This window comes from Strigops habroptila, chromosome 6 (genome assembly GCF_004027225.2).
Source record: "Strigops habroptila isolate Jane chromosome 6, bStrHab1.2.pri, whole genome shotgun sequence".
NCBI classification, from domain to species: Eukaryota; Metazoa; Chordata; class Aves; order Psittaciformes; family Psittacidae; genus Strigops; species Strigops habroptila.
Window position 1 is genome coordinate 75,165,389 of NC_044282.2, and position 14,020 is coordinate 75,179,408.

The 14,020-nt window shown below is 59.9% G+C and overlaps 1 protein-coding gene across 1 annotated transcript; it reads left to right on the plus strand.

Annotated features, from left to right (window-relative positions):
* The first annotated feature begins 416 nt into the window (after positions 1-416).
* On the plus strand, positions 417-8,655 carry FBLN7 (fibulin 7). Its single transcript, XM_030491191.1, has 9 exons — positions 417-621; positions 1,761-1,926; positions 2,481-2,653; positions 3,903-4,073; positions 4,719-4,844; positions 4,937-5,074; positions 5,150-5,287; positions 6,505-6,643; positions 7,302-8,655. Exons 1-9 carry the CDS (start codon positions 417-419, stop codon positions 7,672-7,674), a joined length of 1,629 nt encoding a protein of 542 aa, XP_030347051.1. The 3' UTR covers positions 7,675-8,655.
* Positions 8,656-14,020: the final 5,365 nt, after the last annotated feature.

The following is a 14,020-nucleotide window of genomic DNA, read 5'->3' on the forward strand; positions in this document are numbered from 1 at the left end:
CCTTGAACACTGCCAGGGATGGGGCAGCCACAGCTTCTCTGGGAAAAGTCTGTGCCAGCGCCTCAGCACCCTCACAGGGAAGAGCTTCTTCCTTATATCCAGCCTGAACTTCCCCTGTTTCAGTTTGAACCCATCACCCCTTGTCCTGTCACTTCAGTCCCTGATGAGGAGACGAGGGAATCAAATGCTGTAGCTGTTTTTCTGTAGTGGGAGGCTCTGGTACCTGAGCTCCCCCCTTACCCCCCAGGGCAACCCAGCACAGCGGGGCTGGAGGGTGCTGAGGGGCAGGGACACACGCTGGGCACAGATGTGACCCCTGTGCCACCCCACATGGGGTGGAAGCCATCGGGCCTCTTGCAACGACGGGAAAGAGGAATCTATAAGGGGCGGTCCCGAGGGACATGGAGCCACCCTGCATGGCCCGGCCCCGTCCCGTTGCTGGGGGGACATTTCTGCTGGTCCCACAGCAGGGGCTGCCCTGCACCGGCACCGCGCCGTGCCCAGCAGATGGAGCCGGGACCTCGCGCTCCGCCCGGCTGCGGCCGCGGCTGCCTCTGCCGCGGGTGCCGGGACGGGAGCGGGAGCGGGGGATGGAAATGGGGGTGCAGGGGCTGGCGAAGAGTGGGAAGTGCTGCGGAACGGGGTGTCGGGCTGGGAAAGGGGTGCAGGGGCTGGGGAGGGGGCGCCGAATTGGAGGTGGGGGGTGCGGGGGCTGAGGATGGGGATGCCTGGCTGGGGAAGGGCTGCAGGGACTGAGGAGGGGGTGCAGAGGTGGAGAAAGGGGTGCAGAGACTGGAAACTGGGGTGTCGGGTTGGAAATGGGGCTGCAGGGGCTCGGGAGAGGATGCCGGGCTGGGAACGGGTGCAGGGGCTAAGGAGAGGAGTGCTGGGCTAGGAAAGGGGGTACCTGAGTGGGGAGGGATGCCGGGCTGGAGATGGGGTGCAGGGACTGGGAAAGGGGAGCAGGGGCTGGGGAAGGGGGTCCCGGCCCAGCCGGAGCCGGGGCTGCCGTTGGTCTCCCGCCCGGCGCCCGCTCCTCCGGGCAGCGGCAGAAGCACCTTTTCTGGGGTCCCCCCCGCAATAAACCGGCACCGGGGGGCGCGGGGCTGCCGCACGCGTGGCCGGGGGTGCGCGGGGCTGTCCCGGGGGGATCCGCAGCATCCCTCGGGAAGGGCCGGCGCCGGGGCGGGAGAGGCGCCTCCTCCTGCGGCCGCGTCCCGCTCCGCGCGTGGGGCGGGGGAAGGCGGAGGGAGAGCGCGGAGCGGGGCGGGAGCGGCGCCCGGGACAGCCCTTCCTCGGCGCACGGAGCCGCGCCGGCCGCCGGACCATGCCGGGGCCGCGGGGCCGCCCCCCGCTGCTGCCGCCGCCGCTGCTGCCGCCGCTGCTGCTGCTGCTGCTGCTCCCGGCCGCGCCGGCCGCGCAGGTGAGCGCGACCCGCGGGATGCGGGTTCCCATCCTCTCACCCCCCTTCCCCAGGGCCTGCCCCCTGCTCCCCAGGGAAGGTCCCAGCCCGGTCCTGTGGACCCCAGCAAACAGGTGGGTAAAGCCATAGAGGGGCTTAAACGGTTTGAACCAGACCCGGGGTCTTCAGGGCTCCTCCGTTCCTCCTGACCCCACACCTGGGTCACCACCGAGCGCACCGGGAGCAAAGACCCCCCCGGTTCTAGGGGAGAGCGGGTTTGTGGTGCTCAGCATCCCGCCGGGAGCTCCCGCCGGCCCCGGGAGCTGAACCAGCCCTAACAAAGAGCCGTTTATTGAAGCGAGCCACTCGCCCGGCACCTATTTGCTTCTGCCTCCCTTCCTCCGGCACGGGGACCCCGGAGCTGCTGGCTCAGACGGGCTCATCCCCAGCAACAACCTGTGGCCCCCCAAACGGCACCGAGGGAAGCAGAGCCCGGCGCTGGGGCTGGATGCTATTGCCGCTCGGTAAACCCAGTAGCTGTTGGAAATGAGTAACTGTGGCTGCAGGGGGAATGAAATCCCTTGGGCCAGGAGAGCTCCTCTGCTCCAGCCTCGTCCCACCCGGAGCAGACCCCATGTGCTGTCTCCTCCATGCACCCTGCGAGTGTCTGAGCTCAGACTGCCCTGGCTTTGCTCAGCCCTTGCTCTTTTCCTCCACTTTGAAGCCAGTTCCACAGGAAACCCCATAATAACGGTGCCCATCGGCGTGAGTCAGCCCGTGGCAGCGATCGCTTTGCAGGCAGGAGTCCACCAGTGTTCCTGGCCCCGGCAGAGCTCACAAGACAGCTGTTTTCCTCTTGGTTTGTCATGTGGAAGTGGGACAGGGCTGGAGCTCCAGCAGGATGGAACACGAGTTCCAGCATCAGTCCCACAGAGTGATCGTAGCCCTGTCGCAGCGCTGCGATACCCTGTAGGTGCAGGAGAGCTACGGGCTCCATGCACAGGCTAAAACCCCTCCTGCACACGGGTGAATGGGGGGGAAGGATGAAATAAGGTGTGTAGGGGGATGTTTGATACCCCCTGTCCCCGCAGAGCTGCCTGAGCAGGCAGCAGCTCCTGGCCGCCATCCGGCAGATGCAGCAGCTGCTGAAGGGGCAAGAGACGCGCTTCGCCGAGGGGCTGCGCGTGATGAAGAGCCGGCTCAGCACCCTGCACGCCTCCCTGGCCAAGGGCCCCCCCACGCCGCCGCCTGGTGAGTCCCATGTCCCACATAGGAGCTTGTGGGACACTGGGGTGGGCAGCTCGGGGTGCTCGGGGGGGTGACGGGTGCAGGTTTGGGCATCTCTGTGGATGGAGATAACTCCATTCGGATCAGAGCGCTTCTCCACCCTGGTAAGGTGCAGGGAGGTGGAAGGCCCAGAGCTGCAAAGTGGAGACCTGCTGCAAACAGAGTTTAAACTTGAACAGGGGAAGTTCAGGTTGGATATAAGGAAGAAGCTCTTCCCTGTGAGGGTGCTGAGGCGCTGGCACAGACTTTTCCCAGAGAAGCTGTGGCTGCCCCATCCCTGGCAGTGTTCAAGGCCAGGTTGGACACAGGGGCTTGGAGCAACCTGCTCTAGTGGAAGGTGTCCCTGCCCGTGGCAGGGGGTTGGGACTGGACCAGCTTTAAGGTCTCTTCAACCCGAACCAGGCTGGGGTTCTGTGTTTCTATGAAAACACTGGAGCAGAGTGGGCTGAAAATCCATGTCCCCAGCAAAAGAGGTGGCAAAAATGCCACCAAGCCCCTTGCCAGGGATGCTCAGCCCCAGCCTCCCTGCTGGGCTTTAGCTGTGGGGCTGGATAGAACCACAGAATCAACCAGGTTGAAAAAGACCTTTAAGCTCATCCAGTCCAACCGTTCCCAGCACTGCCAAGGCCACCACTAACCCATGGCACTGAGGCCTCGGCTACATGGGGTGTGAACACTTGCAGGGACGGTGACTCCAGCCCTGCCCTGGGCAGCCTGTTCCAATGCCTGAGCACCCTCTGGGGAAGGAATTGTTCCTCAGCTCCATCTAAACCTGCCCTGGTGCAGCTTGAGGCCGTTTCCTCTTGTCCCATCCCTTGTTCCTTGGGAGCAGAGACCAGCCCCCTCCTGGCTCCATCCTCCTGTCAGGCAGTTGCAGAGAGCGAGAAGGTCCCCCCTGAGCCTTCTCTTCTCCAGACTAACCCCCCCAGGTCCCTCAGGGGTTCCTCATCACACTTGTGCTCCAGGCCCTGCACCAGCTCCGGTGCCCTTCTCTGGCCCCGCTCCAGCACCTCAATATCTCTCTTGCAGTGAAGGGCCCAGAACCATCGATGAACCTCAGCAGGCCAGTATTTGGGGGAGGTAACAGTTAAAGAGGAGTTCTTGGAGGAACTGGGTTAACTGTGGGTCAGGCAGAGTTGGGGATGGGAAGATAAGGTGTTGCTCCCCAAAGCACCCACCTGACATGATCCCTCTCCCCACGGTGCTCCTGCAGCCTCCTGCCCTGCCCTGGAAGCCCCCACGGATGGGAAGAAGTTTGGCACCAAGTACCTGGTGGAGCACGAGGTTCACTTCACCTGCGACCCCGGCTTCCAGCTCCTGGGCTCCAGCACCAGAACGTGCCAGGCCAACGGCAGCTGGACCGGGCAGGAGCCCCGCTGCACAGGTACTGCCCCACAGCTCAGCTGCAAGGGAGGGGTGAACCTGGGACATGGGGAGGGTAACGGGGTGCACCAATGGGGCGTTCCCGATCAGCCAATGTCCAGGGATGCTGCAGCTCCTGTGGCCGGTGCTTGGGGGCTTCTTATCCTCAAGGAAAGGTGGCAAAACACAGCTGGAGCCTCACCTGCAGCGCAGCAGTGGAGATGGCGGAGGGGAGAAGGCATCAGTGCTATTGTGGCTCCTTTGCGGTGGGGCAGCATCTGAAACAGCCAGTGCCTGGGTTGGGGAAAATCACAGAATCCCAGCCTGGTTTGGGTTGGGAGGGAGCTTACAGCTTCTCCAGCTCCAGCCCCCTGCCACGGGCAGGGACACCTTCCACTAGAGCAGGTTGCTCCAAGCCCCTGTGTCCAACCTGGCCTTGAACACTGCCAGGGATGGGGCAGCCACAGCTTCTCTGGGAAAAGTCTGTGCCAGCGCCTCAGCACCCTCACAGGGAAGAGCTTCTGCCTCAGAGCTCATCTCAATCTCCCTCTTTCCCCTTAAAGCCAGATGGTTCTAAGGTGCTGGGGGGTACCAGTGTGTGTGGTGTTCCTGTGATGTGCTTCCCAAAATACAGTGAAATGAAATGTGGATGTTTTCTTCTCTGCAGAGATCAGCGAGTGCTCGAGCAGCCCCTGCCAGAATGGGGGGACGTGTCTGGAGGGGCTCAACCAGTTCAAGTGCCTGTGCCCCCAGCAGTGGACCGGTGCTACCTGCCAGTACCAGGCGCAGATGGGTGGGTGACCCCGCGGGATGCGTGACACCCTCCGGGTGTATTTTGTCACCCACCTCATTGGAACCCCCATCCCTCCGTGTGTCCCCCCCCAGCTCCTCCTGCCTGGAGCGTCACGGACGACCCGGCCTTCAGCCGCCAGCCCCGCTGCGCCCAGATCGACCAGACCCAGCACTGCAGCTGCGAGCCCGGCTTCCACATGAGCGGCACCGCGGCCAGCGGCCTCTGCCAGGGTGAGCTCGGCGCCGCGCTGGGGATGGGGATGGAGGTGATGGGGTCTCACCCCTGCACCCCTCGTCTCTCCGCAGACCTCAATGAGTGCGAGGTGTACAAGCGGGACGGAGGGCCCCGGCTCTGCGCTCACGCCTGTGTCAACCTGCCCGGCTCCTACCGCTGCGCCTGCCCCGGCGGGTACGTGCTGCTGGGCGATGGCAAGAGCTGCGAAGGTGAGGATGGCAGGATGGAAACCTGCCCTGTCCCAGCCCGCACAATTCCTGCTTGCTATTTTTTCCCTATTCTTCTACTTCTTTACAAGCATTTCTGCATGTGGGAATCTCGGTGGGTTTGCTCAGGGAGGTGGTGCCCAGGCTGGGAGGAAAATCATCACAGAACCCCAGACTGGTTTGGGTTGAAGGGAGCTCAAAGCTCCTCCAGTTCCAACCCCTGCCACGGGCAGGGACACCTTCCACTAGAGCAGGTTGCTCCAAGCCCCTGTGTCCAACCTGGCCTTGAACACTGCCAGGGATGGGGCAGCCACAGCTTCTCTGGGAAAAGTCTGTGCCAGTGCCTCAGCACCCTCACAGGGAAGAGCTTCTGCCTTATATCTAACCTGAACTTCCCCTGTTTCAGTTTGAACCCATCACCCCTTGTCTTATCACTACAGTTTCCCTGATGAAGGTCCCTCTCCAGCACTGGAAGCTGCTCCGAGGTCTCCACACAGCTTCTCCAGCCCCAGCTTTCTCAGGCTGCCCCCTTGGGCATCCCCAAGGAGAAACATTTTTAACCAGAGTTAAAATCCAAGAATGACATTACAAGGGGTCAGCCTGGAGACCAGCAGCTTCTCCTCCAGAACCAGGGGAGCTGGGGAGAGGTTTGGGAGCAAAGCAAAGGGGCAGTGGGTGGGATGGTGGGGCCAGAACTGCTCGTGTGAGAGTCTCCTCCTGAAAAACAGGGATTTTGGGGGCTATAAAGTGTTGATTGTTGCAGTTTGTGGTGAGAAAACTCACACTTTCTCCTTTTCTCCTTGATTTTCTCCTTTCCCTCCCTATTTCTGCCTGTCCCATAGCATCTTGCTAATGCTCCCAGCAAGTATCTGCATTCCAAGCTCCTGATTTTATTGCCAGGTACCTCAGTGGTTACATAGATGTTTAGTAAATAGAAAGAGATGGTGTTTGCAAACAAGTAGGTGGAAAGTTGGAGAAATAAGTGCCCCTCCTGCTGTGAGAGCAGCGCTGTTAACCCTGCCTGAACCAGGGCAGAGCTCAGGGAGAGCAGAGCAGGCACAGAATGGGATATCAGGCAATTTAGGCATTTTCAGCCACTTTTCTTTGATCATATTTGATGTCTGACCCACGTCAAGGTGTCTTTGCCTATTTCCTGCCCTCCATGAGGTCTGTTTGAGGACTCTGGTGAGCCTGACCCACTGCCCACCCCTGTTTTACAGACATCGATGAGTGTGCCTTGTCCCAGGACAACTGCACGAGGGGAACCACCTGCATCAACACCGGGGGGGGCTTCCAGTGTGTCAGCCCCCAGTGCCCCCCACCCACCGGCAACATCACCTATGTCAAGACATCACCCTTGTGAGTGCAGCGGGGTGCGAAGCCTGGCCCTGCTTTTACAGAGTCACAGAGTGGTTTGGGTTGAAGGGACCTTAAAGCTCCTCCAGTCCCAAACCCTGCCACGGGCAGGGACACCTTCCACTAGAGCAGGTTGCTCCAAGCCCCTGTGTCCAACCTGGCCTTGAACACTGCCAGGGATGGGGCAGCCACAGCTTCTCTGGGAAAAGTCTGTGCCAGCGCCTCAGCACCCTCACAGGGAAGAGCTTCTGCCTCAGAGCTCATCTCAATCTCCCCTCTGGCAGGTTAAAGCCATTCCCCTTGGCCTGTCCCTCCATCCCTTGTCCAAAGCCCCTCTCCAGCTTTCCTGGAGCCCCTTTAGGCACTGGAGCTGCTCTAAGGTGTCCCCTTCAGGAGCCTTCTCTTCTCCAGGCTGCCCCAGCCCAGCTCTCTCAGCCTGGCTCCAGAGCAGAGCTGCTCCAGCCCTCGCAGCAGCTCCGGGGCCTCCTCTGGCCTCGCTCCAGCAGCTCCACGTCCCTCTTGTGCTGTTGCCCCAGAGCTGGGGTGCTGGGTCCTAAAAACACATGTAGCACCCACATAGATCCAATGCCATTGAGGTGGGGACACAGAACTGGCATCCTTGGTACTCCCAGAAAACCTTCCCCTTCTTTTCCCTTTGCAGCCAGTGTGAGCGCAACCCCTGCCCCATGGAGAGCCGCTCATGCCACCAAGCCCCCAAAACCATCTCCTTCCACTACCTCCCGCTGCCGTCCAACCTGCTGACTCCCACCCCGCTGTTCCGCATGGCCACAGCGGCAGCTCCCGGCCGGCCGGGCCCCGACAGCCTCCGCTTTGGCATCGCGGGCGGCAACAACCGCGGGCACTTCGTGATGCAGCGCTCGGACCGGCACACCGGGGAGCTCATCCTGGTGCAGAGCCTCCAGGGCCCCCAGACCATCCAGGTGGATGTGGACATGTCCGAGTACCTGGACCGTGTCTTCCAGGCCAAGCACGTGTCCAGAATCACCGTCTTCGTGTCTGCCTATGAGTTTTAGGGGAGGTGGCAGCCGGGGTGGTCCCTGCTCAGCATCCTGCACGCGGAAGCGCCAGCCCTGGAGGCAGGTGTCTAACAGGAGCTCCAGGGGACATCCCACACCGAAGCCTCTCTGCAGCCGACCATCCTCCCCTCTGCGTTGAGGTTATTCTTTGACACCACCTATACTGGGGGAAAAGAGGAAAATGAGGTGCAAAAGGAATCAGTTCCAGGGTTACCTGCTCGCTGGGGTGTAGGAGCAGAGCATTTGCCTCACCTAAAGCTCCACAAGGATGATGTCCCACGGCCTCAGTGCCTGCACGGCACAGGAAGCAGTGGATAGAAACCATGGCCCTTACTGCCTTTTAATTCCTTTATTTTTTAGGAAATAAGTTAAACTGGTGCATGCAGGAGGAGGGAGGCTCACAGCAGCTCCTGCTCTCCTCCCCGCTGGCTCGGGCTTGCGTGCACTGACCCCAGCCCTGTTTAAACATAGAGTCATGGTTTGGGTTGGAAGGGACCTTAAAGCTCCTCCAGTTCCAAGCCCCTGCCACAGGCAGGGACACCTTCCACTAGAGCAGCTTGCTCCAAGTCCCGGCTTCTGCTCCCCTTTGGATGAGAAAAGCCACGGCAGCCTGCAGGGAGGGGGCTGGTCTGGTGTTTCAATCCCCTGGGATTGACCGGGACTGGAAAAATCCATGAATCCATGAATGCATCCATGCTCGAGGGAGCTGGAGATGTGACCATTCCATTTTTCCATGAGGCACAGCCTCACCCCGCTCTGTGTAAGCAGCCATGGGGATAGCTGGGGTTTGGCTGGAAAACATGCCAGGGGGAGGGACACGCACACGGACCCCCCTCCCTGGCCTTGCCCCCTTCCCCTCGGGACCTTGGTGCTTGCCCATGTTAACCACAACCCCTGCCCAACGTTATGCATGTTCTCTGTTACGCTGGTTTAGTACCATGATATAACCTCTGAGCAGAATAAAGTACCCAAAGCACATGTGGATGGGGGTGATGCTCACCCGGAGCCGTCCGGGGGGGCTCAGGGTCTGTGGGGCATTAACCTGTCTCTGTCAGGTTCATCTTTCTGCCTTATGTTGCCCCAAAAAGGCAGCGGGGCAGAATTCCCTCGGGATGCTGAGCTGCTCCCACTAAATCCTTCCCACTCCTTGCCCCAGAGACTTCAGTCTGTGCTGCAGCCTTTGGGGGATGGAGCTCCTGGGGTTTTTGGGGGGTGGAATACAGCTTTTCCATGGAGCTCGGGAGGGAGGCAGGACCTTTCCCCACAGAACAAGGAGGGACATTCAGTGCCTGTTCCTCAGCACAGGGCTGCTGGATCCCGATCCCAGCGGATGGAGGATGTTTGGGTTGGCAGCCGCTCCAGAGGGATGGTGAACAGGGCAGGGAAAAGGCATCCCATGCTTGTGCTGGGGGAGGGAAATGAAACCCATCAGGCAGCTCCGCCACCCCAGAGCTTAGAGAACAACCCAAACATGAGCACACAGGCTCTTCTGAAAGCGGAGCTGCTTCCGAAGGAAGCAGGGGTGGTGGAGCAGCAGGACCTGGGGGCTGCCACCTTCATCTGGGGGTGGTGGAGACCCACGGGAGGACAAAACCCAGGAAGAGCATCAGGAGAGGAGAAGGGAATGGCTTGGTGCTGCCTCCCTCAAAGTGGGCTGAGATGTCAACTCCTCCCCTAAGGCAGCAGGATCCCCCTGTCCTGCTGAAGACACCCCTTTAACCCTGGGGTGATCGAGGGGGTGTCACCACGCGGGAGGTGATGGGGAAGGAGGTGACTTTTTGGCTGTGGCCTGGGAAGTCCCCATGGAGGCTGTGCTGCAAGAGAAACAGGGCTGCAATACGGACGCAGGGGACATGCCTGGCTTTGTTTCCCTGGCTGTGAGCAGAGGATGGTGCTGGGCATTGCCGCAGGAGGGACAGGGGATGGGCAGGACATGGCGCTGCACCGTTCTGCTGCGTACCTGCATCCCGGGACGCCCCGAGAACAGGCGATGAGGTTTTCCTTGGAGCTATCTCCTTGGAGCTGCCCAGATCCCAGCCAAGTGGTGTTCCATCCAGGAAAGGGAGCAGTTATCCTCATGAACCCGGCCCGGCACGTGGTCTGGATTAGCCTTTGATAGGAACAGCGCTGCAGAGGCAGCGGGACATGTCCCTGTATGCCACCGACACCACTGCTGGGACACAGGAGGCAGAGCAGGAAAGGAGCTGAAAGGAGGAGGAATGTTTTAGTGGATGAATTTTTTAGGAGGAGATGGGGGTGGACGGACAGCTTTGGGAGAGGAGACAGAGTTATGAGAAAGGAGACTGCAGAGCAGGCAGCCCAGAGCCTGTGTTTTACTGGGGAGGCTGCAGCTGCCCAGCCTGGTTGGACGTGCTGCTGTTACTGTGATATAGGGATGATAAAGGAAAACCCGCACTTGGGAACGTGCTCCTCCAAGAGGAGGCCTGGGACACGCCAGAGCAGCTCCTGGCGCCTCCAGAGCAGCTCTGCTGCCTCCATCGCCCGCTCCTGGCTGCGGTACCTCCGCCAGGGTGAAGCCGTTTCATCGTCCCTGCGCTTGCCAGGCGCTGGGAGCCAAACCCGGGAGCCTGCCGCAGGAGAAGCTCCTGACGGGCAGAATAGTTTCCATCTGATGCTTTCCCCAGCTAATGAGGCTGGAGACGGGCGCCTGGAGCTCCGCACCGGCGGCTCCTCCCCGCAGCACAACGCTCCCGCAGTTCCCGAGGCCAGGGTGAACTGGTTTCCCCTCTCCGGCGCGGCTGAACGCCTGCGCTCCCAGCCGCCTCCCGCTGGCTGCCGGGCTGGCCCCGCGCAGCCCGGCTGTCCCTCCTGGCCGCGCAGCTCCCTCTCAGCCCCAGAAACGTTTAAGGTCAGCTCTGCAGCGCCTGGCCGCGGCTGCAAACCTCTGGCCAGCGTTTGAGCTGACTCAAGAGGTTTTCTTCCCCTCCCCGAGCAGCCCCTCTGGCATCCCGCACGCTTCCTGAGCCTGGAATGTGCAGAGAGAGGCTCTTCTGGCCCTGGGAAATACAACTTCTCTTCGGGATAAGCTTTGAATTTCCAAGGTCTGGGGGGGGGAACATGCTCCCTCTCCACTGCACCCCATGAGGTGAAGTCCCAACCTCAGTGCAGAAGCGAGAGGAGGTGACCATGGCTTCATGTCCTGTTTTCTCCTGCTACTCATCCTCCTCCTTGCAAATATACTCCTGATGGGCTTTTCCCTGCTGGGCATCCGAAGTCCTGAGCATCCCTGAGCTCCTCCTCCCCTTCAGCCCCATGAGATTAAGAGGAGCGTGAGCAGCAGGTCAGGGAGGTGATCCTGCCCCGCTGCTCTGGTGAGACCCCACTCGCAGCACTGTGTGCAGTGCTGGTGTCCTCAACACAAGAAGGACATGGAGCTGTTGGAGCAAGTCCAGAGGAGGCCACGAGGATGATCAGGGGCTGGAGCAGCTCCCGTATGGAGCCAGGCTGAGAACATTGGGGCTGTTCAGCCTGGAGAAGAGAAGCTGCGTGGAGACCTCAGAGCAGCTTCCAGTGTCTGAAGGGGGCTACAAGGATGCTGGAGAGGGGCCTTCATCAGGGACTGGAGCAATAGGACAAGGGGTGATGGGTTCAAACTGAAACAGGGGAAGTTCAGGTTAGATCTAAGGCAGAAGCTCTTCCCTGTGAGGGTGCTGAGGTGCTGGCACAGACTTTTCCCAGAGAAGCTGTGGCTGCCCCATCCCTGGCAGTGTTCAAGGCCAGGTTGGACACAGGGGCTTGGAGCAACCTGCTCTAGTGGAAGGTGTCCCTGCCCGTGGCAGGGGGTTGGAGCTGGATGAGCTTTAAGGTCCTTTCCAATCCGAACCATTCTCTGATTCCATGATTCGATGAGATACGTCCCTGCAAGCATAAGGCTGCAGGTTAAAATCTGAGTTTTATTACCCCGAGAAGCCAAAACACTCATTAATCCCATTATGGGCTTTGATGCAGAGCTGAATCACATCTCTATTTGTTATGGTTGCTAGGTATGTTGCTACATCCCCCTGATCCCAGCATATCTGTGATGTCCTGGTGTGCATACTGGGGAATTGGGATAGCTGCTGTTGCCAAATTCAGTTGTATTTTGGGGAAAAGAAGAAAAGAGCCATTGAGGAGCTTCTCAGGAGTGTAACTTTCTCCCTGACAACACAAGCACAAGGAGGGATATTGAAGCAAACAGCTACTCACTGCCCCTGCAGAGACAGTTTAGGTTAAAATCAGTGAATCCCAGACTGCTTTGGGCTGGAAGGGACAGAACATTCACCTAATTCCACTCCCCAAGCCATGAGCAGGGAACAACATGGATCTTTGCACCTGCACACGCTGCAAGAAACCAGGAGCCAGGTTTTAGTCCAGATTTAAACCACCTTTTTTCCACCCCTCCCATTGCCCAGGGAGATGAGACTCCACACAGCACCCTGAGCTGGGGCTAATTAGCTGTAATTAGCCCTAATGACCCTCGCTGGCCCACCTGAGGCACTACCCACATCTCTCCCATGCTCCCCAGGGTCCTGTTTCAGTCCCTGAGCTGCAGCAGAGCTGCTGGTTTCCTGGCTTGACTTTGAGATCTCATCTCCATGAACTCTGTGTGATGATCTGGACCCTTGGTGGAAGCTGTTCGTGTCCTCCTGCCCTGCTCACCTTGCGCAGGTACTAACCTGGGGTGTGAGGCAATGGAGATGGCTCTTTCTTCATGGATGCGAGGCTGCAATTTGCCTCTGTGAGAGGAAAAACATCCTTCCCAAAAGGGAACCGCTGTGGGTGTTCTGTCTTATTTTCTGCTAGGATTGCTGGCACTGGAAAAAGAGAGTCATATGTCCCAAAAAGCCCTATTAGCCAAGGAGACCGGCCTGTAAAGGAAAATAAGTTGATGTAACTTGGGATTTTTCCAGACGGTTTTGACAAAGTCCCTCAAAAGACAATATTAAGGGAAAAACTGGTTGGAGAACAACAAACAAGCTTCTCCTGGGGGCTGTGAAGTGCTGAGAGTCAGCAGGGCTGGAGCGGGGATGCGTGTCTGCCTCTTGGCACGTGGAGGTCTGGCAGGTGGGATATCTCCAGCCTGTGGTGGTGTAAACAGACACATAAAGTTTACTGCAGAAAAGATGAGCAAGGAGGTGACAACATCTGCAGCTGATGCTGAGCAGGGCAGGACCATCCTGAGGTGTGGAACTGCAGAGGAGCATGGAGAATTCACCACCGGTGTGGAACAACACGTGGAGAGCTGCTGCCTCCATTGCTGGATCATGGAGCAGTGGGAACATAAAATCCCAGCCTTGTTTGGGTTGGAAGGGATCTTAAAGCTCATCCAGCTCCAACCCCTGCCACAGGCAGGGACACCTTCCACTAGAGCAGGTTGCTCCAAGCCCCTGTGTCCAACCTGGCCTTGTGGTCATCATTATTGGGTTCAATAATGCTCTTCAGCATTCCATGTCTGAATAGAGGCAGTTCCATTAAGAGATGTCTATTAAGGGACCTTATCGCTCTCTGCAACTGCCTGACAGGAGGATGGAGCCAGGAGGGGGCTGGTCTCTGCTCCCAAGGAACAAGGGATGGGACAAGAGGAAACGGCCTCAAGCTGCCCCAGGGCAGGTTTAGATGGAGCTGAGGAACAATTCCTTCCCCAGAGGGTGCTCAGGCATTGGAACAGGCTGCCCAGGGCAGGGCTGGAGTCACCGTCCCTGCAAGTGTTCACACCCCGTGTAGCCGAGGCCTCAGTGCCAGGGGTTAGTGGTGGCCTTGGCAGTGCTGGGAACGGTTGGACCTGATGAGCTTAAAGGGCTTTTCCAACCCGGTTGATTCTGTGATTTCATTAATTATTTCTTAATGAGCTTTGAATGAGTTGAATGCTCCCTGTTACTCAAACCACACTGAGGTGCCGCTAACAAAAGCGCTTCACCCCTCACCTTCGCCATTGGCTCCCCTCTCAACCTAACGCCGGTTTTACCACAGCGCAGCCACCGAGCCCCGCCACAGCGGCCGCTCCGCCACCGCCGCCGCGAACGGGAGGGCTCAGCCCCGGTGAGCGCCGCTCCCCGCCCCGAGCCCCGGATGGAGGCGGGGGGGGGGGCGGTACCACAGCGGCGGCGGCCCCGGGCTCTCGCGAGGCGCCGCGGGGCGGAAGCGGCCCCGGGGGGAGCGGGGCCGGGGAGGGCCGTGCCCGGAAGCGGGACCCGCCATAACGGGCGCGCGCGCGCGTGACGCCAGCCCGCACGCGGCGGCGGGAGCGCGCACGGCGGGAGCGGTGTGTGTTGGGGGGGGTGGGGGGGAGTAGGGGCGTGTCCCCGCCGCGCTCTGCCCATGACGTCACGGCGGCGGTGACGGG

What these genes read in the sequence shown, in the direction of transcription:
- FBLN7 (XM_030491191.1), top strand. Translation starts at nt 417, where the DNA reads ATGGCCCGGCCCCGTCCCGTTGCTGGGGGGACATTTCTGCTGGTCCCA. An exon ending in GCAGGAGCCCCGCTGCACAG is followed by an intron (nt 4,074 to 4,718) that starts GTACTGCCCCAC and finishes TCTTCTCTGCAG; the next exon opens with AGATCAGCGAGTGCTCGAGC. An exon ending in CGATGGCAAGAGCTGCGAAG is followed by an intron (nt 5,288 to 6,504) that starts GTGAGGATGGCA and finishes CCTGTTTTACAG; the next exon opens with ACATCGATGAGTGTGCCTTG.